Consider the following 25,823-nt stretch of genomic DNA (forward strand, 5'->3'; position numbering starts at 1 on the left):
GTATCGCGTTAACCATATCTCCGGTATTTACGAAAGAAAGTTAAAGTGATTTTTGCCCTCTGTCTTAGTTTGGGAGAAACATTTTGATATTTTCTTGGAGCCAAATGTCTGGTTGACACATAGTCGAAGAAATAGCTGTATTCTCAGTAAATTTTGTTTCGCTGCTTCAGTTGATCCGTGTCTGCGCTCCCCTTGCGTTCACGGAACCTGTCGCCCACTGTCCGATGGCTTCGAGTGTGACTGCTCAGATGGATATCGTGGACAATACTGCGAATTAAAACAAGGTATGTCTCCTCTGCCAGGGGCAACAGTGGCTAACTCAGACCAACCCTTAACCCTTTTAATGACCTGTTTCGTTGCCTTCAGTAAAAGAAACCACCATCCCCCTTCGGAGGGTGCATGGTGATATACAGGTGTAGGCGCTAAACACTCTCAGTTCCACACCGTCCTCCCGGGGCTTTTGAGATGGCTTCCCGCCCTCTAAACCCTTCGGCCACTTTTTTGCGAATTGCTGTGACAAGAACAGCAACACCGTGAATTACACAAGTAAACTTCAAAATGCAATCAAAATGCATAAAGCTGGATTTCTGTTTGCGCCAGACATCTACCACATTTGCGGCGCTAGAGATAACGACTTTCATTTGGGCATTTGACATATGTTGATTACGCATCCCCGAGATACGATAATGAAGTTGAAATATATACTAAATCTTTTAAATTTCACTCACTGCACTTTCAAAACATTTGCCACCGTTTGAAAGCATCTTTTATTCAAATCCTTTGACAAAACTCTGAAACCGGTTCAACCTTTGTGCAAAAGTGAACACAAAGGCAACCTTGGTTGTGTCAGATCAAATATTCGTGCTGCAAATTGGCAAAAGTTTCACAAACTGTATCCCCAACGAATTTTGTGACGTCAAATCGTTTCGTTCGCTTTCGTTTACGCCGAAGTTTGGACAGGCCTTTGCTCCTAAGGAAAAAAAAAACAATCATATCGCATGCACATTAAAGGAGGAACATACAGATATGTTTATGTCGCGACCATCGGATGACCACGGGGCAATGTTTTATGCACCACGTGTCAGGTAGGAAAATCCGTCAAATGATTAGTTACAGATAGCAAGGGCTGGGCAGGAAAATAGACAATTCAAACTTTGAGACAGGAGTCAGATATATCCCACCATTGGGAAAAATAATTAAAATAATTTAATTATTGATTTACTCTCAAAAACCTGAAGATTGACAGAGAAAAGAATGAATACTGAATCTGCCAAACAGTCCCGCACTGTGAATAATGATAATGTGCAATGGCTTTCTCATTTTCAGTACTAGATGATTTATCAGAAACCCCTATGGATATCTTAATTTATACAGTATAATTTATTATAGTTCAATTACATGTAAGTTCTTAATCAGATTGACTCAGTTCGACTCCTTTCAGTTCCGTTCAGTTCCCCAAACGCCAAGTTAAATCTCTTGGCCGATGTCAAGCACACCAAACACCCTAATGAAGCAATGTAACCAAGAGACCAACCAAGGGTTTAGTTCTACATAGATACTACAGAGTTACATGCATATCACGTGGGAATACAATATATTCGACCATGTGACTGAATATAAGAGTTTGCCGCGGATCCAGTCGACAAAATAGAATTTTATAACCAAAATATGCACACAAGATTCACGCAGAGACTGAAGTGGTATGCTGCGAGAATGTGAGGCCGTGATTAGTCAGGAACTGCCTTATTCAACTATTAAAAGTATGCATTTTGTAACGAGGAAAATATCCACAACACTTACAGTTTGAAGACCGGTCTGGAAAGGGAAGAAACTGTACGTACGCACATTCCAAGACGGCGCATCACAGATAGTATCGTGCGCGGCAACGGAAAGTGTAATTATAAAGTTTGGTTTCTCCACTGCCCTTAAAAACCACCAGATACATTCTCACAAAAACAGTTATCAATTATACAACCAGAAATGCAGTTTCTAGATCAAGGCCGATAACATATGATCACTTCTTTCTGAATACACTATGTTAATGACCAGAGGATGTTTACCAATGACGTAATCGTCTTGATTCAGTGATTAGGCATGTAACCCAAAAATAATCCCTGAAAAGCCAAACCTCGCTGGCCCTTGCATTTATAAAAACAAGAACAACGTATGAATGAAGAAGTAATTGACTAAAATCGTAATAAGCAATGGCTTGTCAATGGCTAATCACAAAACTACTCCGAAGCACTCAAAAGTAGGCCTAATTCCTTGAAATTACAAAGAGTCAAAAGTAATCACAAAACATAACACTCAATCAAAGAAAATACAATTAAACAGGTACTTCATGAACAATGTAAATATATGAATGAATACAAAATGTAGAGGCTTAATTATTGATGGAAAAACCTGGGTGGGTATAGTGATAAGCCACAATGTTGACATGGAATCGTGCTTTACTTAAGCAACTGGTTCTGGTTCAGAAATTATAGAAAGATTTTTAGCCTTATTACTCTTGTCTAGCTAGTTGTCAGTGTCACGTATCTTACTTTCCAATTTAGTAACAATTTTGAAGACATTTATTGAAAAGAAAAATGTTAAGTCCTATTCCTACTTTTGACAATCTTAAGAATGTGTGTCACTTTTCTGTGTTTCCATCTTTTCGGTTAATTTTGTTTCGTCCATTGTTGCATGTCCGCTGGTACGCTGCAGGCATTGTCCAAACGGCTTTAAGATAAACGAAAACGGATGCCAAACTTGCGAAAGCAAACGCAAGAAAAAGCAGTCAAGCCTGTCATTTCATGGACTTTTGGATCCTTTCTATGGGTGCGTTCGATTAGCTTACGCGTGGAAGTCAAACTTACACGAGAGCGTTCGTTTAGCCATCACGTGATGTTCGTGCCTGCCCTGGTGTCAGCCACCACTACCCCAGCTGGCAAACGGGTCTCTGGAGGCTGCCCGAGTGTAATGACGTCACGGATGGACTGTTCGAGCGTGGACGTACATGATGGAACGAGGCGGGGACTTGAGCTTTTTCCCAGAATGCCTTTGAAAACACACTGTAGCGTTCGATAAGCCTCATTTTGAGGCTTCCTTGAGTGTATTGGTGTGTTCACGGAAGCTAATCGAACGCACCCTATATTCCGCATCCGTTGGTCGCGTTGGGCGCATTTGGCCTACTTTGGTTGCGCATCCCTGGAATACATTCATAAACTGCAATTATTCACCTTCGTCTCAATTGCCACTTATTTAAATTATTTTACAGAGCCTGAAGTGATTTCTCTCCCCCCTGAGAAAGAAGGTGAGTAAAAAATGAACACTATGCATGTGTCGAGAGTTTAAGGCCTGCTCTTATAGAAAAAGTGTCGAAATATGGGGGATGCTGAGTTGTTCCCGTGGCAATTGAACAGTTCCCCAAATTTCAGTCTTTGGTGTTTAAAGTTCATAATCTTTTAATGTTTCATCCACTGCACTTTCAAAACGCACGAGGTAACATTTGCTACCGTTTGAAAGCATCTTTTATTCAAATCCTTTGACAAAGCTCTGAAACCAGTTCAACCTTTGTGCAAAAGTGAACACAAAGGCAACCTTTGCTGTGTAAGATCAATTACTCGTGCTGCAAATTTGGAAAGGTTTCATAAATTAAATCCCCAACGAATTTCGTGAAGTCACATTCGTTTTGCTTTCGTGTAAGTTTGAAGCGGCCTTTGCTGCTAAGAACATATTTTATACCTGAAAATTGGGGGGGGGTGTTTGCATGAATACAGAAAATAACCCAAGTGGCACTGAGCCAGAAGGTAAGTGAACAAGAGACAAAATGAAATCACACATAATTATATTTAGTTGCAGGAAACTTACCATCAACTGTTTTATTCAAGCCGTGTGGTACAGTGTCTGACAGAAACCAACATTGTTCGTAGCAACATTTATTTGTATCCAACCATAAACAAAACACAATCTATCTAGTATGCACAATAAAGGAGGATTATACAGATATGTTTATAAAACAGAAACAACCTATGAAGGAAGAAGTAATTGACTAAGGTCTTAATAAGCAAAGGCTTGTCAATGGCAGATGTCAAAACTACTCCGAATCACTCAGAAGTAATTCATTAAAATTAACAAGAATCTTAAGTTATCACAAAAACATAGCACTCAATCAAAGAAAATACAATTAAACATGTACATGTAATTCACATGGAAAGCAACCAGGGAATGGACAGTATAAATATATGATAAATACATGTACAGGCTGGATTATTGAGTGAAAAAAATGATGGGCATGTGACAAGCGATGATGTAGACATGGAATCGTACCTTATGTAATCATGGCGTTCTGGCTCAGAAATTATCAAAAAGATATTTGCCTTATTAGGATTGTTCAATACATAGATCAAGTCATGTATCTTAATTCAAAATTTAATGACAATTTTCAAGAGATGAGTATAAAAGAGGAATGGTAAGTCGCATTCCTAGTTTTATGATGTTGAGAATGTGTCCCTTTTCTGTTTGCCCTTCTTTGAACATTTTGTTTTATCCATAGTATCATGTTCGAAGGTGAGGTGCAGAAAAGCTTGCCCAAACGGCTTCGAAAAGGACGAACGAGGATGTATGACTTGCATATGCAAACGTAAGAAAAAATATGAAAGGCTTTTATTTCATGATGACAGTTTGATCCGTTCGAAATCCGAATCTGTCGGCCGCGTTTCAGTCCTGTGCTGTTTCAACTCTTTTCAATCGACGCATCGGACTTACGGCGCAATGAGAACAGGTTAAGAGGGCACATAACACGACTATTTGAAAACCCCGCAAAATTTCAGTCTGGTTGATCAGTGGATGACCAGACACGGGACGTGCCCGGTTGTTTGTCGTCTATCGATGACTCACCTTGTTACGTCATGGAATCGCCCGCTGAGCATACAATTCGGACATGTAGGGTTGTACCACTTTTGTGTTGTAGGTACGTTTCATTTCATATTTTTCATTTTATTGGATACGTTCTTTGCAAAGACATGCGATGCACAAAAAATCACTAAATCATTTGAAACAAAATATAAAGGACACGTTATTTAACCAGCTCCTGCTGGATTGCACAAAAGAAATATAGTTTCTATCAAGGGATTCTCCTCAACTGGCAAAATAGGAAACAGGAATTCAAATTATTCTAAAAACCATAACTGCAAAAACACCTTTATATTTATCCTGGGTATGCATGTACATGTACACGTACCCAATTCTCACTGTATGTGTATCGTATTTGCATTCCCTAATTGTAATGTTTATCGTCAAGTCTTTGTTTATTTACTTTTATGGAAACCGCCACCTCTGTTTGAAATGCTATACACACAAATACCAGTACATAAATCCTACAATAAAAAATCGTTTGATTTGCACGTTCCATGCCATCTTCGTATTGTAGGAATATAGTTCAAAAATAAAAATTATAGAGAAAAATAAAAAAATACTTAATTAATCACGAGTACGCACCTTACTTGTTGGACACCAATACTAGGCATGGTACGGGCTGGCTCCTCAAATTGAGCTAAAGAGGCTGAATGTGAGCTAAATCCAGCGTTCTGATTGGTTGAGAGGCTACAATGATGACGTCATGTCGACCTTTCTGACCCTAGGTAGTCTGGTTCCCTGCCCAAAGTTTCTCTGACGACCCTTGGGATGATAAAGAATCTTGGATCAGCCATCACCCGCAGAAATAAATAGATATGACGCAAGGGTCAGAGATCACAAGTTAAAAGCCTGGATGTTTTCGATTTAATTCCCTTCATACGTGGTGGGTTCAAATCAGCCGGAAGTTCCCTAATGATGCGCACTTGAACAAATATCAGAAAACTCAAAATCATTCATAAGCATTTTCGAAATTCTTTCAGTTGATCATTTCTTGTACAGCAACATTCCTTCCTCGCACACACCCATCAACAAGTAAAGTTGTTTGTAACTTTGTTGTTAAAGGCCAATGCATGATTGTTGACGGTTTATGTTCAACAAGCCCACCAACCAGACCGGGAATAACCGAACATCAACGGTACAATCCGAACATGCAGAATGTAGACGGGGCGACTCCGGAATATTTCGGCTATTTTCGGAAAACTGGAGGAATTCGTCCAGTCCTGGACACGTGACATTTGGTGATACCGGACCCTTGATTTGTCGGGACTGGTATCCGGGCTAGCCCTAGCCACTACTATGCCCTCACGAACGTCGTGTGCGCCGAAGTAAATCACATGTGCTTCAAATATATTTTGTTTGAAATATTCAGGCAGGTTGTGGGATTCTAGTGCGTTGTCAGAAAAATTGGCTTTGGCTGGCCACAAATTTGAGTGAATCACACAGAACAGATGTTAGTGGCCATAGAAGAATCCCATTATCGAAGGCAATGAAGTACAGTCCCGTCTTTTCGGATTGCAACTGAATAAGTGCAATTAGTAGGTGATCCACTGATAATATTCAGATAACTCAATATTATGCAGACTCCATAAAGACTAATGAAAGCCATGTTTGATTCAATATTTCGTTCTTTATTCAGAACATCTTCAGGAATGAGATAAGCCATGCAGTTGTAACCTTATAACATGAGTCAGAGGGGGAGTAATTGGCCAATCAGAGAGTCTAAACAGTAAACAAAGAATTGAATGGCTCACAGACAGCATCATCTTATAAACCAGTGGTAACAAGGTGTTAGGAGGCCAGCAGTAAGGTACACGTAACAAAGGAGAAGTGAGGTGTTGAATCATCCCATAAACAGAGTTAGCCAAACAAAGCAAGCTCTTTGGAGGCCCTTAATCCAGTGTTTAGAGATGGCTTGTAGCGACTGATGGCTAAAGCTTCCTTAAATAACAATTCCAGCCAATGTGTAGAATAATCAATAACGCTAGTGTTGCTAAGTATCAATGACTGGTAGGTGGAAAATTGAAAATTGTCTTGTTTGCCCGTAACCAGAAGAATAGGAAGATTAAGTAGCCCCAGGATGTGGTGAAAGCCTTCACATGATGATATATGGTCAAAAATTACACTGTTGGGCCCAGTTGAGTGTTCCTTGATTCTGTTGGTTAGACATCTGTCAGTTTTACCAATGTAATCGTTGTTGCAACCTGGACATTTAAAGTGATATACAACAGAACTACGGTACTCTTTGGGAGTCAGGTCCTTAGTTGGCAGCAATTAGTGTTACACTTAAAAATACTCCCTTGATAGAATCAGACTCCCTACGTAATCTTTTTTATTCTGGTCCGCTGTTCCTCATTCAAATCATAGTTAATCGGACTCTGTGGAATGACATGAGAGCTTTCTGTTCTTTTTTAACTGTGTGTTTATCCTCCGGTCCCAGCACGCATGCGTTTCGGTGAATGTCCAGAGGTGTCATCTAACACGTCCGTGGTTGGAATTTGTGTTAACGAGTGTTCAGATGACGAGAGTTGTCCTGACGGGAGGATGAAATGCTGCTCCAATGGCTGTGGTCGTGTTTGCAGAGAACGTAAGTATACAAACCCTTTGGCTTACTGCAAACTGATGCAGCTATACCAGCTGTCGGTATTACAACCTGAAAGTTTACCCCTGGAACCTTTGAGTAGGACAAATACATGTAATGTGCAAACAAATTTAAACTTAAATTGTTTTTTCTTTGTTCGCTACGGAAGGGACTTTTGTGAAATATATTCTGGTAAAAATCAATTTTAAAAAAGCAAACGAATTCCGTGACCAGAAAAAGATATAAAATACCAAAAACTGACCTCTCACTTCTGAAAGTCTAAAATACATACAACATATTGCACTCGTAGGCAGACGAAAAGTTATGAAAATTTCTTCTCGGTATAGTTTTGAGGTAAAATCTTAAAGGAATATAGGAACAGAAAATAAATTGAGGGGGTTGAAACTCTGAAAGAAATAAACTTGAAGAAAGTATCTGCATTTACGATAAACTCTCTTGTTTAATATGACCATTGCTGACATTGACATAAGTCCAACTGGATGTAGAACGCATTAAGATGCAGGGATTTAAATCTACTAATGTTACACATTTTCGCTCTCACAAAAGTGCATTATGTAATAAACATACACAGAATGAAGAATGAGACCTAGAAACAATAATGCCGGAATTGAAAGGTCGTTACGAAAAATTCCTTTTTTTCCCGATATCCAGTAGACTTTCCCCATTATTATTTACGAAAAAAAATCGGAGACAATTGTTTCTTAAGGTGGTTTCATTTAGACATCATCCTTCCAAAAATCACGAAATGTTTTGGGCAGCCCCATGTAAAATTCCCAAAGGCGAGCGTCGTGAGGGTTCCGGAAGTTTGAAAGGTGACCCTTTTCTTTCAGGCTTTATAAGGAGCTTTAATATTGGAACTTTCAGCTACGGAGATCAAGAGGAGTCATCTGACTTGTTGAGACTCTTGAATATTCTGGGGCGGGAAGATCATATCGACATCTGGGACATTACGAAATATTTATTAAAGATCAAGTTTTCGCATCCAAACAAATTATGTATCAAACAAGAATAATCCTGACATTTGGTAAAATATTATCGGTTGTCAACCTTTGATACATATTGCCACATGATGTTGACTTGTCATTAGTAAGATTTCTTCGTCCTCGTATAAAATATTCAAGGGTCTTGATAAGTCGAGTTTCCCTTCCAGAGCTCATTCCTCACTAAAAGGATGCTCGTTAAACATGTAAATTTGTAATAATATGTAATATAGCTGACGCATTTGTAAGCGAGGCCTGTCCACATCAACAATAAGCATTTACCTGAACTCATTCCTCTATCAAGGAAACCCTACCAAATGTGCAGAGGAGACCGAAATACTTTTTCAACTGGTAAATGAAACAAAAGAAATTTGTCTTCTGTCAATAAATCAAAAGTTAATGTCGTCAAACTGGAAAGCAATTTTACTGTTTTCTAATTGATAAGAGAAACAGCAAAGGAAAACGCTTCTTTTTTATAAAAAATGATTTATTGGCATGCGTTTATATTTAATATAAATCAACAGCGAGTATCTTTACAAATGCTTTACAATTCCACATGATTTTGCCTTTTTATAATCAACTTTCAATATGTGGCTCTGTATTTTGGAGGAGGTCGTGGGTTATACGCCTAAGCAAACTAGCCTGCCGACTTATGTAAATTAGTGGTCGAGGGAAAATCTCTGTACTAGAGAGCTCAAGGTCGTAGAGTAGAATATTATTTTTTTTAAATGTCATTCTGTCTCGTTAGGTCCAAATATAAAGGGTTTCAAATTAGAGACTATTGTCTTCTGGTTTTCTTTCTGCAGCTTGCAAGCCAGTTTTCTGCAGACTTGGTTGTAAGAATGGATTCGCGAGCAATAATGAAGGATGCAAGATTTGTGCTTGCAAAGGTAATTTTTGTTTTGTAAATTTTTGTTAATGCTAAACATGAATCAAGCTGGAGATGCATCGGTTTCTGAAGGGAGTAATTGCTTTCGATTAGTTTTCACTCAAGCTGCTTTTGATTTGTCTCGCACTTCCGACACTTATTTTGCATAATTTGTGCATGAAATTGCAATACAGACGATGACAGTGGACTGCCAGATCCTCTGCTACCTGACCTGGGCTTGCCAGGTGAGTTTTTGTCCCATTTTCCTTTACATTTTTTGCGTTTGGAAAAAAATTAAAATTAATGACGAACAGTTTAGTGTCTGCATAACCTGAGCGTTGGAGCATCTTCATTTAAAGCTCAATGTTATCACAATAATCTTTCTTTATCAGGAATTTCCACATTACCGGTGCCCCCTAAAAGGGGTCAAACATGCCTGCGTTTGTTGATTGATTGGACAGCCTTTTCTTCAAGATTACAATTTTGCCTCTTTTCCTTTTCATCACTAGGTAACCCAGAGCCCGAGGAGGAGGAGCAGATAGAAGAGCCGAAGATTGTCGAATGTTTTGGTGACACCAAGGAGGTGACAGTTACCGAAGATGTAGACACCAGTGTCACCCAGGAATTCGAGATTGAAAAGGAGGACCCTTCCGACGTCATCTTCCATTCAGACGGTGGGAAGCTAATCAAAATAGGTAAAGTTAATTCTTCAGTCCCATCTTTCCTTTTGAATCCAGATTGTAATTTCAGGGATCCTAGGATTTCATTTCTCAGCAAAGCAAAACGCTTAATGTACACTGATTTACATATAACCCCCCAACCTAGTGGTAAATTGAAATAGGCTGTTTAACAGAGCTTTGGGCATATCAACTTAGATCAGTTGCAAAACTTTGCTTTCTGTTCAATTTCAGAGGTGGAGAAGAAAGATATATGCATCCTGAACTCCCGTGGATTGAAACTGAAATATGCACAGCTACCGCAGTGGGCTTGGCAACTGAAAACAGTGCAGATAACCGTACGATTTGTCACCACTGGCTTCAACGTCTTCCTTAAATCCTTGTCAGAAGACATGCCAATAGTTGAGTACAGAAAGCCTGACAGAAAGGCGTTCACGTGCAAATCGATTGGATTTCTGTCCAAAGGGAAGAGAAAATCCAGGCTGAAATACCTGAAACGTAAGCGGCTTCATTTAAACGTGATTTAAAAAAATTAAAAAGCACCACCGAAGTTGCGCAGATTTATGGGAACAGATTTTTCTCATTGCGTTTCCAATAATATCAAACTGGTTTCATCAAAATGAATGCCAACGGTTCCATAACGTACCATATTGAACCGTCTCACATCTGCTGTGTTCTTTATAACTAACACATAATTATAGTCCCATCGATAATGATATCATGTGCCATCGGTTACACTCCCTTGAGAACAAATCACTCCACCAAGCATCAACAGAAGCCGGATCGCATTTTGAGTTCCGAAACGCTGAGAAAAACGAAATGTGTTGGGGGTAGCCGATGGGCCAGGATTCTTTCCAAAGTTGTGAGAAATTCTTTTCCTAATATGAATTAAGCACCAATGTCCTCAACTTCTCTTCAAAAAGTTAGAAACTGTTGCCTGGGATCCTCATTAATTAAGGTGTCTTATTAGAACGTTTGAATTAGACCATTTACAGTGTACCAGAAACAAAAACCGTTCGTGTCTTATTGCAGGCTAATTCATTCGTTAATTTAATTTTTTTCTCTTCTTTCCAGGACGATTCAGACTGGGCAAACGAGGTACGGTCATTCTTTTATGTCTTCCAAAGCCATTAAAAGCAGACCTAGATTAGAAAGAAATGTAGGGCTTCGAGTGGTGAAGTGAAACTACCCTATTTTGGTGACCCATGAAGCAAGCTGTAGAAAATGAAATGCTCTGTGGATTACTGAAAACGTTTGCTGGCTTTACCACGCCAAGAAAAAGTCTATAGTTGTTATGTAACATCTCTCCCACAGATTCTGTACCTCGAATTGCCCTGAGTATTAAAGTCGCGCGATATTCGATATTGTTTCTGTGATACTCCCCAAGGTCAAAAGAACACTAACGCCCGTGTCAATCGCCGATGTAAACTAACGAAGCTTACAAGGACCCTTTGAATTTTTTTCTACTTACAATCTCGCTGCGGCGAGTATCTCGCCGCAGCGATACAGTAACTCGAAAGAAATTTGCAACTGCCCTTGTAAGCTTCCGTAGTAAACTCATAGCAGCATAATATGCACGTATAACTGGCACGAGCCTTTTAGAAGCATGACAGACACAATAGGAGGGCGCTATTTGGTTTGGGTAGAAGCTTCTGTGTTTGCTCCAAATTTACCCACTTCAATTAGCGACCTCCCATGTGTCCTCCATGCTTCCGTACGGCTAATGGTGTGCGTATAAAGACGGGTTTGCTTCACAGAGCAGGATCCAACATTTTGCAAAGATAAAAAATTGGAAATGTGCTCTTATTTAAATAAAAATATATCTGAATAGTATGAGGACTGTTGTCTCTCACTAAAAAGCCACCAGAGTCTCTGTGTGTGGTCTTACGTAACAAAACACTCTTTTTTAAATGGCTTCCTCGTAAAATTCTTAAAACTTGAACCTAAGTGGGTGTGCTTATGTTTGGAAATACCATATCTCCCCAGAATGATGTTCATTTCAGTTAAAAAAATTTGTAAACATTTGATGTGGTGCCATTTTCTTGTTGCTTAATTTTGAAGCTTGGTTCAAGTGTCACCGAGAGGTATTCCTAAAAACCTTCCCAAATTTGTTAATTCGCTTTCCAAGATTGTGTCTTATATCTTCCCTCAGGAAAGAAGCGCTTCAGGAAACCCATCAAGAAGTACAAAGGTTCGTGATTTCTATTTGGTATGGCATTGATAGCACTGAGCAATCTAATTCTTTTGACTTTCTTCCTGAAAACATGGTTCGTCCATTGTTAGAATTCAGATCTTTTGACGAATAGGGAATTGTGCAGTAAATCACTGTTCCTCTGCAAAATTATGTGCATGTTTTCCAGATTCAATGCCTACAAGACGAGCAAATGACAGTGTTTTTAAAATCCTCTCTGACAACAGGAACATTCCTGCTTGACTCGTCTCAGGCCATCGTCACTCCGATAAAAAGAAAAATCTTGATGTAGATAACCTAAATAAATTTTGATATCCAGTATGATATTCTTGTCAAAATTCAATGAGAAAATTTCTTAAATTGTCTGAATCACCATGTCGGTGAAAGTTCGTATTCCTAGGTATTTTTGGATGAACCCTTGGTTGTTTTGGGCCTTTCTAAGCCAAACGGGTTTCAGATATCATCCTGCATCGACATCTTCACTGTCGCATTTACGCCGATGGTATATAACTTCATGCAGCTCTAAGAACTTTTGCTTCTTGGAGATTCCAAAGCTCGACAAAATTTCAGCATGTATATTGGACATTAACCTCTGGATGTGTGCTAACAAGCTACAACTGAATGCCGACAAAATTGAACATTTCTCTATCTGACCAGGAACTTTGACTAGGACAGTGTCCATAGTCAAACCCCATAATCCATTTTCAGAGATATTGGTGTGATATTCACTCCACTATGTCACTGTCACAATGCGTTACATCAATATTCACCTGCGCGATTTTAATTGTGTTAGAATTTCATTATCAATCGACACTTTAATCACATTTTGCCTCAATTACAGCAACTTTTTATTACACGGTATATCAATCAATTAAGGAGAGGGATACAGGCCACACGATCTTCAGAACCCTGCAGCTAAACTGATCTTCAGTATTGACCAATCTACTGATATACCACACTTCTTATTCATCCGCTACACAAACTGACCAATGAAACCCGCATTGAATTCAAATTCATCCTGTGTGGGTGTAATCCACAGGAGTGAATTCTTACCTAACCGATTTACTTATCCCATATCAATCAGGTAGAAAACGGTTTTATGTCTACAACCCATGAGTCCTGCTTTTATATGTACCCATAAACATAAAAACGACAGGTGTTAAGGCACTCTCCATTGCTGGCCCAAGAGAGTGGAATAAGATCCTCATCACACAGGATTCTCGTTATGAGTGCCTTTTCCATGCACAAAATCATCTTTTCATTTGATAAACCTAGCCTCAAAGCTCGTCTTATTATCAAATGCTTTTATTGTTTGTATCCTATTTTTGCAGCGATTTGATTATTGTTAAAAGCGCTTAATAAATAGTCTGTAGTTATTTAATTTAGTGTACGTCGGGCAGTGCAAAAATCATAAATTAGTCTGTAATTATCATTCAGTCGAAGAGAAACACAAGTTTCAATGGATTGAGAAGTTGCCCAATGTCACTCGCAGAGTTAGGGTATTAGGCGCGTTGTCTTATTTCGGACTGAACGTTGCGTGTGAATGCGGTACTTTCCTCGCTATTAAGACGCTGAAAAGAGTAAATCGTGGAAATGTTTCTCAATATGAGTTCATATTAAAAGTCCCTATAACTGATAGTAAAAATATTGGCTATATTACTTCAGCTTGTCCAAAATAGAGTCTAAAGACATTCTCACCATCTTAGGGCACATAGTTTGGCAGCAACTGTCCACTGCATTACTTTAAACTGAAGAGATGTAGGCATCGACGGAATTCATGCTTCGTTAAGTGAAACAAGCTATTTCTTAAATCCATCACTGGAACTAAACTAGTTTTGTAAATAGGCAAAACACTATTTATGAATTAGAAAAAGTTCCAGCTTGCATGCTAAAAGTCAAAATCAAATTCAAACAAAACAAGACCATCTCTCACTCTGAATACTGCCTTTTCTTTTCAAGGAAAGAAACGCCCAAAGAAGCCTAAGACTAGAGGTATGTAAGGAAACCCATTGAGAGAGAGAGCAATTAGTGTCAAATCTGAGACGTATACGTAAACATTTGTAAAATTCAATTTTTAGCTTTATCAGGAGGAACTCCACACATGTAATATCATTCACTGTGCATCAAATTAATAACTTACCGTAGGCCTTTTTTCTATTTTCGATTCCAGGAAAAAGATGCCACAGGAAACTGAAATATCCAAGTTACTTTCTTTGAAAATAAATCAAATGGTGTTTATAGAGGAATAATCTTCATAAATAAATGGGTAATAAGGCAGTGACACATGTGAATTCAAATCTAGTTTAAAATATAAGTTGTCATGAACTTGGGCTCACAAAATTAAAAGTACTACATTTTTAAAATTTTTACCAGGCAAGTCGCGATCGATCAGCTTCTCCTTTTCCATCTCCAAGAATAGAAAAGGTAAACATTTTTTTATTGAACCTTCCTCTTGCCTTAATATTTGTCGGGTATCTACATTTTTGCTCTTTTTAGGCTAACTGTTTTGAATAAGATATTTTTCACTTCAAATGGATTGGAAGGGTGTATTTTTCTATTCAAGTAAAAAGGATCTAGGCTGGCACGTCTCAAACTGAGAAGGTTGGACAAAAGGCTTTCCTGAGTGTAGATTTTCATATATTTGTAGTGGATAGAATTTATGTTTTGATAATTGATGATCACTTGTAAATCGAATACAGGCTATGCTACACTTTCATAATGCTAGCAGAAAGTCTCTGATGAAACTCTTCAAGCTGAAACAATTGGCAGACAAATATATTTAACATCGTTGACTATTAAGCAAGAAAGCTACACTTTACTCTATCACGTTTTTCTGTTTTTTGGTTCCAGGCAAGAAACACTACAAGAAACTCAAGTCTAAAGGTTAGTTTGGTATGAAATTTGGCTTATGCTGCTAGGAATGGGATTAGTTCATTGGAAACTGGATTATTGGACTATTTCACATAAAAATTGAAATTCGATTTCAAATGTTGGTTGAAATAATGGCAAGGCACCTAAAATTAAAGAGTACTACATCTTTTTTATTTTTTAGGTGGCAGATCGAGGAGCTTCTCGTTTTCCATCTCCACGAATGGAAAAGGTAAACCTTTTTGAATTTAACTTTGCTTTTGCTTTAATATCTGTCGGGTATATACAGTCTTCCCGAAGACAGCCAGAGCATCCTTGCCGAAATGGGGAGTCAACACCCACCGGTTCTTCTAAGAATCACACCTTTTTCAAAGGGACTGATTCCATGGTGTACTTGCAAGCCTATATCTCATGTAAATTCCACCATGCAAAATTCAAATCTGACTTACAGTTTTTCACTCATCAACTGTCTTGACTAAGATGTTCTTCCCTTCACATGTATAGGAAGGGTGTTAAGTTTGTATCAAAAAGATTTACACCGTCAAGTCTTAGACTGGAAAGGTTTTGGACAAAAGGCTTTCCTGACTGTAGATTTTCATATAATTGTAGTGGATAGGATTTATGTTTTGATAATTGATGATCACTTGTAAATCGAATACAGGATTTGCTACACTTTCATAATGTTAGCAGAAATTCTCTGATGAAACTTTTCAAGCTGAAACAATTGCCAGACAAACACACTTAACACCGTTGACTATTAAGCAAGAAAGCTACACTTTACTCTATCACGTTTTTCTGTTTTTTGTTTCCAGGCAAGAAACACCTCAAGAAACTCAAGTCTAAAGGTTAGTTTGTTACGAGATATAGCTTATGCTGCTAGGAACGGGATTAGTTAATTGGAAACTGGATTATTGGACTATTTCACATAAAAATTGAAATTCGATTTCAGATGTTAGTTGACATAATGGCGAGGCAACTAAAATTAAAGAGTACTACATCTTTTTTATTTTTAGGTGGCAGATCGAGGAGCTTCTCGTTTTCCATCTCCAGGAATGGAAAAGGTAAACCTTTTCAATTTAACTTTGCTTTTGCTTTAACATCTGTTGAGTATATACAGTTTGCCAGAGGACGGCCGGAGCGTCCTTGCCGAAATGGTAAGTCAACACCCACCAGTTCTTCTAAGAACCACATCTTCCAAAGGGACTGATTCCATGGTGTACCCGAAAGCCTAAATCTCATGTAAATAGATAGGAAGGGTGTTGATTTGGCATCAAAGTAGTAAGGATCTAGGCCGTCAAGTTTCTGACTGGAAAGGTTAGACAAAAGGCTTTCCTGACTGTAGATTTTCATATATTTTTAGTGGATAGAAGTTTGTGTTTTGATAATTGACGATCACTTGTAAATTGAATACAAGATTTTCCATACTCTAATATTTCTAGCGGAAAGTCTCTGATGAATCTCTTCAAGCTAAAAGATATTATTAGCATACAGACACACTTAAACATCGTTGACTGTTAAGCAACAAAGCTAATCTTTACCGTATCACGTTTTTCTGTTTTTGGTTCCAGGCAAGAAACACCTCAAGAAACTGAAAACTAAAGGTTAGTTTGTTATGAGATTTACCTTATGCTGCTAGGAACGGGTTTAGTTCATTGGAAAACGGTTTATTGAACATTTCACATAAACATTGAAATTCGATTTCAAATGGTGGTTGACATAATGGCGAGGCACCTAAAATTAAAGAGTACTACATCTTTTTCATTTTTTAGCTGGCAGATCGAGGAGTTTCTCGTTTTCCATCTCCACGAATGGAAAAGGTAAACCTTTTTGAATTTAACTTTGCTTTTGCTTTAATATCTGTCGGGTATATACAGTCTTCCCGAAGACAGCCAGAGCATCCTTGCCGAAATGGGGAGTCAACACCCACCGGTTCTTCTAAGAATCACACCTTTTTCAAAGGGACTGATTCCATGGTGTACTTGCAAGCCTATATCTCATGTAAATTCCACCATGCAAAATTCAAATCTGACTTACCGTTTTTCACTCATTAACTGTCTTGACTAAGATATTCTTCCCTTCACATGTATAGGAAGGGTATTAATTTTGTATCAAAAGGATTTACACCGTCAAGTCTTAGACTGGAAAGGTTTTGGACAAAAAACTTTACTGACTGTAGATTTTCATATAATTGTAGTGGATAGAATTTATGTTTTGATAATTGATGATCACTTGTAAATCGAATACAGGATTTGCTACACTTTCATAATGCTAGCAAAAATTCTCTGATGAAACTTTTCAGGCTGAAAAAAATTGCCAAACAAACACACATAACATCGTTGACTATTAAGCAAGAAAGCTACACTTTACTCTATCACGTTTTTCTGGTTTTTTTGTTTCCAGGCAAGAAACACCTCAAGAAACTCAAGTCTAAAGGTTAGTTTGTTATGAGATATAGTTTATGCTGCTAGGAACGGGATTACTTCATTGGAAAGTGGATTATTGGACTATTTCACATAAAAATTGAAATTCGATTTCAGATGTTAGTTGACATAATGGCGAGGCAACTAAAATCAAAGAGTACTACATCTTTTTTATTTTTTAGGTGGCAGATCGAGGAGCTTCTCGTTTTCCATCTCCAGGAATGGAAAAGGTAAATCTTTTCGATTTCACTTTGCTTACACCTGTTGGGTATATACAGTTTTCCAAAGGACGGCCAGAGCGTCCTTGCCGAAATGGCAAGTCAACACCCACCGGTTCTTTTAAGAACCACATCTTCCAAAAGGACTGATTCCATGGTGTACCCGAAAGCCTAAATCTCATGCAGAAAGATAGGAAGGGTGTTGATTTGGTATCAAAGTAGTAAGGATCTAGACCGTCAAGTTTCTGACTGGAAAGGTTAGACAAAAGGCTTTCCTGACTGTAGATTTTCATATATTTTTAGTGGATAGAATTTGTGTTTTGATAATTGACGATCACTTCTAAATCGAATACAAGATTTTCCATACTCTAATATTTCTAGCGGAAAGTCTCTGATGAATTTCTTCAAGCTAAAAGATAGTAATAGCACACAGACACACTTAAACATCGTTGACTGTTAAGCAACAAAGCTACACTTTACCGTTTCACGTTTTTCTGTTTTTGGTTCCAGGCAAGAAACACAACAAGAAACTGAAATCTAAAGGTTAGTTTGTTATAAGATTTACCTTATGCTGCTAGGAACGGGTTTAGTTCATTGAAAAACGGTTTATTGAACATTTTCACATAAAAATTGAAATTCGATTTCAAATGGTGGTTGACATAATGGCGAGGCAACTAAAATTAAAGAGTACTACATCTTTTTTATTTTTTAGGTGGCAGATCGAGGAGCTTCTCGTTTTCCATCTCCACGAATGGAAAAGGTAAACCTTTTTGAATTTAACTTTGCTTTTGCTTTAATATCTCTCGGGTATATACAGTCTTCCCAAAGACAGCCAGAGCATCCTAGCCGAAATGGGGAGTCAACACCCACCGGTTCTTCTAAGAACCACACCTTTTTCAAAGGGACTGATTCCATGGTGTACTTGCAAGCCTATATCTCATGTAAATTCCACCATGCAAAATTCAAATCTGACTTACCGTTTTTCACTCATTAACTGTCTTGACTAAGATATTCTTCCCTTCACATGTATAGAAAGGGTGTTAAGTTTGTATCAAAAGGATTTACACCGTCAAGTCTTAGACTGGAAAGGTTATAGACAAAAGGCTTTCCTGACTGTAGATTTTCATATAATTGTAGTGGATAGAATTTATGTTTTGATAATTGATGATCACTTGTTAATCGAATACAGGATTTGCTACACTTTCATAATGCTAGCAAAAATTCTCTGATGAAACTTTTCAGGCTGAAAAAAATTGCCAAACAAACACACATAACATCGTTGACTATTAAGCAAGAAAGCTACACTTTACTCTATCACGTTTTTCTGTTTTTTGTTTCCAGGCAAGAAACACCTCAAGAAACTCAAGTCTAAAGGTTAGTTTGTTATGAGATACACCTTATGCTGCTAAGAATGGGATTAGTTCATTGGAAAGTTGATTATTGGACTATTTCACATAAAAATTGAAATTCGAATTCAAATGTTGGTTGACATAATTGCCAGGCAACCTAAATTAAAGAGTACTACATCTTTTTTATTTTTTAGGTGGCAGATCGAGGAGCTTCTCGTTTTCCATCTCCAGGAATGGAAAAGGTAAACCTTTTCAATTTAACTTTGCTTACACCTGTTGGATATATACAGTTTTCCAGAGGACGGCCGGAGCGTCCTTGCCGAAATGACAAGTCAACACCCACCGGTTCTTCTAAGAACCACATCTTCCAAAAGGACTGATTCCATAGTGTACCCGAAAGCCTAAATCTCATGTAGAAAGATGGGAAGGGTGTTGATTTGGTATCAAAGTAGTAAGGATCTAGGCCGTCAAGTTTCTGACTGGAAAGGTTAGACAAAAGGCTTTCCTGACTGTAGATTTTCATATATTTTTAGTGGATAGAATTTGTGATTTGATAATTGACGATCACTTCTAAATCGAATACAAGATTTACCATACTCTAATATTTCTGGCAGAAAGTCTCTGATGAATCTCTTCAAGCTAAAAGATATTTATAGCACACAGACAAAGCACACAAGCAACAAAGCTACACTTTACCGTATCACGTTTTTCTGTTTTTGGTTCCAGGCAAGAAACACAACAAGAAACTGAAATCTAAAGGTTAGTTTGTTATCAGATTTAACTTATGCTGCTAGGAACGGGTTTAGTTCATTGGAAAATGGTTTATTGAACATTTTCACATAAAGATTGACATTCGATTTCAAATGTTGGTTGACATAATGGCGAGGCAACTAAAATTAAAGAGTACTACATCTTTTTTATTTTTTAGGTGGCAGATCGAGGAGTTTCTCGTTTTCCATCTCCACGAATGGAAAAGGTAAACCTTTTCAATTTAACTTTGCTTACACCTGTTGGGTATATACAGTTTTCCAGAGGACGGCCAGAGCGTCCTTGCCGAAATGGCAAGTCAACACCCACCGGTTCTTTTAAGAACCACATCTTCCAAAAGGACTGATTCCATGGTGTACCCGAAAGCCTAAATCTCATGTAGAAAGATAGGAAGGGTGTTGATTTGGTATCAAAGTAGTAAGGATCTAGGCCGTCAAGTTTCTGACTGGAAAGGTTAGACAAAAGGCTTTCCTGACTGTAGATTTTCATATATTTTTAGTGGATAGAATTTGTGATTTGATAATTGACGATCACTTCTAAATCGAATACAAGATTTACCATACTCTAATATTTCTAGCGGAAAGTCTCTGAAGAATCTCTTCAAGCTAAAAGATATTTATAGCACACAGACACACTTAAACATCGTTGACTGTTAAGCAACAAAGCTACACTTTACTCTATCACATTTTTCTGTTTTTTGGTTCCAGGCAAGAAACACCTCAAGAAACTCAAGTCTAAAGGTTAGTTTGTTATGAGATATAGCTTATGCTGCTAGGAACGGGATTACTTCATTGGAAAGTGGATTATTGGACTATTTCACATAAAAATTGAAATTCGAATTCAAATGTTGGTTGACATAATTGCCAGGCAACTAAAATCAAAGAGTACTACATCTTTTTTATTTTTTAGGTGGCAGATCGAGGAGCTTCTCGTTTTCCATCTCCAGGAATGGAAAAGGTAAACCTTTTCAATTTAACTTTGCTTACACCTGTTGGGTATATACAGTTTTCCAGAGGACGGCCAGAGCGTCCTTGCCGAAATGGCAAGTCAACACCCACCGGTTCTTCTAAGAACCACATCTTCCAAAAGGACTGATTCCATGGTGTACCCGAAAGCCTAAATCTCATGTAGAAAGATAGGAAGGGTGTTGATTTGGTATCAAAGTAGTAAGGATCTAGACCGTCAAGTTTCTGACTGGAAAGGTTAGACAAAAGGCTTTCCTGACTGTAGATTTTCATATATTTTTAGTGGATAGAATTTGTGTTTTGATAATTGACGATCACTTCTAAATCGAATACAAGATTTACCATACTCTAACATTTCTAGCGGAAAGTCTCTGATGAATCTCTTCAAGCTAAAAGATATTTATAGCACACAGACACACTTAAACATCGTTGACTGTTAAGCAACAAAGCTACACTTTACTCTATCACATTTTTCTGTTTTTTGGTTCCAGGCAAGAAACACCTCAAGAAACTCAAGTCTAAAGGTTAGTTTGTTATGAGATATAGCTTATGCTGCTAGGAACGGGATTACTTCATTGGAAAGTGGATTATTGGACTATTTCACATAAAAATTGAAATTCGAATTCAAATGTTGGTTGACATAATTGCCAGGCAACTAAAATCAAAGAGTACTACATCTTTTTTATTTTTTAGGTGGCAGATCGAGGAGCTTCTCGTTTTCCATCTCCAGGAATGGAAAAGGTAAACCTTTTCAATTTAACTTTGCTTACACCTGTTGGGTATATACAGTTTTCCAGAGGACGGCCAGAGCGTCCTTGCCGAAATGGCAAGTCAACACCCAGCAATTCCTCTAAGAACCACATCTTCCAAAAGGACTGATTCCATGGTGTACCCGAAAGCCTAAATCTCATGTAAATAGATAGGAAGGGTGTTGATTTGGTATCAAAGTAGTAAGGATCTAGGCTGTCAAGTTTCTGACTGGAAAGGTTAGACAAAAGGCTTTCCTGACTGTAGATTTTCATATATTTTCAGTGGATAGAATTTGTGTTTTGATAATTGACGATCACTTCTAAATCGAATACAAGATTTACCATACTCTAATATTTCTAGCAGAAAGTCTCTGATGAATCTCTTCAAGCTAAAAGATATTTATAGCACACAGACACACTTAAACATCGTTGACTGTTAAGCAACAAAGCTACACTTTACCGTATCACGTTTTTCTGTTTTTGGTTCCAGGCAAGAAACACAACAAGAAACTGAAATCTAAAGGTTAGTTTGTTATAAGATTTAACTTATGCTGCTAGGAACGGGTTTAGTTCATTGGAAAACGGTTTATTGAACATTTTCACATAAAAATTGACATTCGATTTCAAATGTTGGTTGACATAATGGCGAGGCAACTAAAATTAAAGAGTACTACATCTTTTTTATTTTTTAGGTGGCAGATCGAGGAGTTTCTCGTTTTCCATCTCCACGAATGGAAAAGGTAAACCTTTTTGAATTTAACTTTGCTTTTGCTTTAATATCTGTCGGGTATATACAGTCTTCCCGAAGACAGCCAGAGCATCCTAGCCGAAATGGGGAGTCAACACCCACCGGTTCTTCTAAGAACCACACCTTTTTCAAAGGGACTGATTCCATGGTGTATTTGCAAGCCTATATCTCATGTAAATTCCACCATGCAAAATTCAAATCTGACTCACAGTTTTTCACTCATCAACTGTCTTGACTAAGATATTCTTCCCTTCACATGTTTTGGAAAGGTGTTAATTTTGTATCAAAAGGATTTACACCGTCAAGTCTTAGACTGGAAAGGTTATAGACAAAAGGCTTTCCTGACTGTAGATTTTCATATTATTGTAGTGGATAGAATTTATGTTTTGATAATTGATGATCACTTGTAAATCGAATACAGGATTTGCTACCCTTTCATAACGCCAGCAGAAGTTTTTTATGATGAAACTTTTCAAGCTGAAAAAAATTGTCAGACAAACACACTTAACATCGTTGACTATTAAGCAAGAAAGCTACACTTTACTCTATCACATTTTTCTGTTTTTTGGTTCCAGGCAAGAAACACCTCAAGAAACTCAAGTCTAAAGGTTAGTTTGTTATGAGATATAGCTTATGCTGCTAGGAACGGGATTACTTCATTGGAAAGTGGATTATTGGACTATTTCACATAAAAATTGAAATTCGAATTCAAATGTTGGTTGACATAATTGCCAGGCAACTAAAATTAAAGAGTACTACATCTTTTTTATTTTTTAGGTGGCAGATCGAGGAGCTTCTCGTTTTCCATTTCCAGGAATGGAAAAGGTAAACCTTTTCAATTTAACTTTTCTTTTGCTTAAACATCTGCTGGGTATATACAGTTTTCCAGACGACAGCCAGAGCGTCCTTGCCGAAATGGCAAGTCAACACCCAGCAATTCCTCTAAGAACCACATCTTCCAAAAGGACTGATTCCATGGTGTACCCGAAAGCCTAAATCTCATGTAAATAGATAGGAAGGGTGTTGATTTGGTATCAAAGTAGTAAGGATCTAGGCCGTCAAGTTTCTGACTGGAAAGGTTAGACAAAAGGCTTTCCTGACTGTAGATTTTCATATATTTTTAGTGGATAGAATTTGTGTTTTGATAATTGACGATCACTTCTAAATCGAATACAAGATTTGCCATACTCTAATATTTCTAGCAGAAAGTCTCTGATGAATCTCTCCAAGCTAAAAGATATTAATAACACACACACACTTAAACATCGTTGACTGTTCAGCAACAAAGCTACACTTTACCGTATCACGTTTTTCTGTTTTTGGTTCCAGGCAAGAAACACAACAAGAAACTGAAATCTAAAGGTTAGTTTGTTATAAGATTTAACTTATGCTGCTAGGAACGGGCTTAGTTCATTGGAAAACGGTTTATTGAACATTTCACATAAAAATTGAAATTCGATTTCAAATGGTGGTTGACATAATGGCGAGGCAACTAAAATTAAAGAGTACTACATCTTTTTCATTTTTTAGGTGGCAGATCGAGGAGTTTCTCGTTTTCCATCTCCACGAATGGAAAAGGTAAACCTTTTTGAATTTAACTTTGCTTTTGCTTTAATATCTGTCGGGTATATACAGTCTTCCCGAAGACAGCCAGAGCATCCTAGCCGAAATGGGGAGTCAACGCCCACCGGTTCTTCTAAGAACCACACCTTTTTCAAAGGGACTGATTCCGTGGTGTACTTGCAAGCCTATATCTCATGTAAATTCCACCATGCAAAGCTTCAAATCTGACTCAGAGTTTTTCACTCATCAACTGTCTTGACTAAGATATTCTTCCCTTCACATGTTTTGGAAAGGTGTTAATTTTGTATCAAAAGGATTTACACCGTCAAGTCTTAGACTGGAAAGGTTATAGACAAAAGGCTTTCCTGACTGTAGATTTTCATATTATTGTAGTGGATAGAATTTATGTTTTGATAATTGATGATCACTTGTAAATCGAATACAGGATTTGCTACCCTTTCATAACGCCAGCAGAAGTTTTTTATGATGAAACTTTTCAAGCTGAAAAAAATTGTCAGACAAACACACTTAACATCGTTGACTATTAAGCAAGAAAGCTACACTTTACTCTATCACATTTTTCTGTTTTTTGGTTCCAGGCAAGAAACACCTCAAGAAACTCAAGTCTAAAGGTTAGTTTGTTATGAGATATAGCTTATGCTGCTAGGAACGGGATTAGTTCCTTGGAAAGTGGATTATTGGACTATTTCACATAAAAATTGAAATTCGAATTCAAATGTTGGTTGACATAATTGCCAGGCAACTAAAATCAAAGAGTACTACATCTTTTTTATTTTTTAGGTGGCAGATCGAGGAGCTTCTCGTTTTCCATCTCCAGGAATGGAAAAGGTAAACCTTTTCAATTTAACTTTACTTTTGCTTAAACATCTGCTGGGTATATACAGTTTTCCAGACGACGGCCGGAGCGTCCTTGCCGAAATGGCAAGTCAACACCCAGCAATTCCTCTAAGAACCACATCTTCCAAAAGGACTGATTCCATGGTGTACCCGAAAGCCTAAATCTCATGTAAATAGATAGGAAGGGTGTTGATTTGGTATCAAAGTAGTAAGGATCTAGGCCGTCAAGTTTCTGACTAGAAAGGTTAGACAAAAGGCTTTCCTGACTGTAGATTTTCATATATTTTTAGTGGATAGAATTTGTGTTTTGATAATTGACGATCACTTCTAAATCGAATACAAGATTTGCCATACTCTAATATTTCTAGCAGAAAGTCTCTGATGAATCTCTCCAAGCTAAAAGATATTAATAACACACACACACTTAAACATCGTTGACTGTTCAGCAACAAAGCTACACTTTACCGTATCACGTTTTTCTGTTTTTGGTTCCAGGCAAGAAACACAACAAGAAACTGAAATCTAAAGGTTAGTTTGTTATAAGATTTAACTTATGCTGCTAGGAACGGGTTTAGTTCATTGGAAAACGGTTTATTGAACATTTCACATAAAAATTGAAATTCGATTTCAAATGGTGGTTGACATAATGGCGAGGCAACTAAAATTAAAGAGTACTACATCTTTTTCATTTTTTAGGTGGCAGATCGAGGAGTTTCTCGTTTTCCATCTCCACGAATGGAAAAGGTAAACCTTTTTGAATTTAACTTTGCTTTTGATTTAATATCTGCCGGGTATATACAGTCTTCCCGAAGACAGCCAGAGCATCCTAGCCGAAATGGGGAGTCAACGCCCACCGGTTCTTCTAAGAACCACACCTTTTTCAAAGGGACTGATTCCGTGGTGTACTTGCAAGCCTATATCTCATGTAAATTCCACCATGCAAAATTCAAATCTGACTCACAGTTTTTCACTCATCAACTGTCTTGACTAAGATATTCTTCCCTTCACATGTTTTGGAAAGGTGTTAATTTTGTATCAAAAGGATTTACACCGTCAAGTCTTAGACTGGAAAGGTTATAGACAAAAGGCTTTCCTGACTGTAG

General features: G+C 37.7%; 1 protein-coding gene across 8 annotated transcripts in view; it reads left to right on the forward strand.

Annotated features, from left to right (window-relative positions):
• The window catches only part of LOC110991192 (uncharacterized), a 38,702-nt gene that overhangs the window by 4,403 nt on the left and 8,476 nt on the right, over positions 1-25,823 (forward strand). For 4 of the 8 annotated variants that reach the window (XM_087134404.1, XM_087134405.1, XM_087134398.1 and 1 more), the window contains exons 7-46: positions 171-284; positions 3,260-3,295; positions 4,538-4,624; positions 7,337-7,483; positions 9,285-9,368; positions 9,541-9,591; positions 9,856-10,041; positions 10,258-10,521; positions 11,098-11,121; positions 12,176-12,214; positions 14,174-14,206; positions 14,588-14,638; positions 15,065-15,097; positions 15,267-15,314; positions 15,895-15,927; positions 16,096-16,143; positions 16,651-16,683; positions 16,852-16,899; positions 17,483-17,515; positions 17,685-17,732; positions 18,231-18,263; positions 18,433-18,480; positions 19,062-19,094; positions 19,264-19,311; positions 19,796-19,828; positions 19,998-20,045; positions 20,545-20,577; positions 20,747-20,794; positions 21,294-21,326; positions 21,496-21,543; positions 22,042-22,074; positions 22,244-22,291; positions 22,875-22,907; positions 23,077-23,124; positions 23,629-23,661; positions 23,830-23,877; positions 24,462-24,494; positions 24,664-24,711; positions 25,216-25,248; positions 25,417-25,464. In XM_087134404.1, the coding sequence (XP_086990530.1) occupies positions 171-284; positions 3,260-3,295; positions 4,538-4,624; positions 7,337-7,483; positions 9,285-9,368; positions 9,541-9,591; positions 9,856-10,041; positions 10,258-10,521; positions 11,098-11,121; positions 12,176-12,214; positions 14,174-14,206; positions 14,588-14,638; positions 15,065-15,097; positions 15,267-15,314; positions 15,895-15,927; positions 16,096-16,143; positions 16,651-16,683; positions 16,852-16,899; positions 17,483-17,515; positions 17,685-17,732; positions 18,231-18,263; positions 18,433-18,480; positions 19,062-19,094; positions 19,264-19,311; positions 19,796-19,828; positions 19,998-20,045; positions 20,545-20,577; positions 20,747-20,794; positions 21,294-21,326; positions 21,496-21,543; positions 22,042-22,074; positions 22,244-22,291; positions 22,875-22,907; positions 23,077-23,124; positions 23,629-23,661; positions 23,830-23,877; positions 24,462-24,494; positions 24,664-24,711; positions 25,216-25,248; positions 25,417-25,464 (2,250 nt within the window). The remainder of the gene's footprint in view (positions 1-170; positions 285-3,259; positions 3,296-4,537; positions 4,625-7,336; positions 7,484-9,284; positions 9,369-9,540; positions 9,592-9,855; positions 10,042-10,257; positions 10,522-11,097; positions 11,122-12,175; positions 12,215-14,173; positions 14,207-14,587; positions 14,639-15,064; positions 15,098-15,266; positions 15,315-15,894; positions 15,928-16,095; positions 16,144-16,650; positions 16,684-16,851; positions 16,900-17,482; positions 17,516-17,684; positions 17,733-18,230; positions 18,264-18,432; positions 18,481-19,061; positions 19,095-19,263; positions 19,312-19,795; positions 19,829-19,997; positions 20,046-20,544; positions 20,578-20,746; positions 20,795-21,293; positions 21,327-21,495; positions 21,544-22,041; positions 22,075-22,243; positions 22,292-22,874; positions 22,908-23,076; positions 23,125-23,628; positions 23,662-23,829; positions 23,878-24,461; positions 24,495-24,663; positions 24,712-25,215; positions 25,249-25,416; positions 25,465-25,823) is intronic. The other 4 variants (XM_087134401.1, XM_087134403.1, XM_087134400.1 and 1 more) reach the window with 3 other exon arrangements.

The sequence above is a fragment of the Acanthaster planci genome, linkage group LG03 (assembly GCF_054643075.1).
Source record: "Acanthaster planci isolate LZ-2023a linkage group LG03, COTS_SCS, whole genome shotgun sequence".
Lineage (NCBI taxonomy): Eukaryota > Metazoa > Echinodermata > Asteroidea > Valvatida > Acanthasteridae > Acanthaster > Acanthaster planci.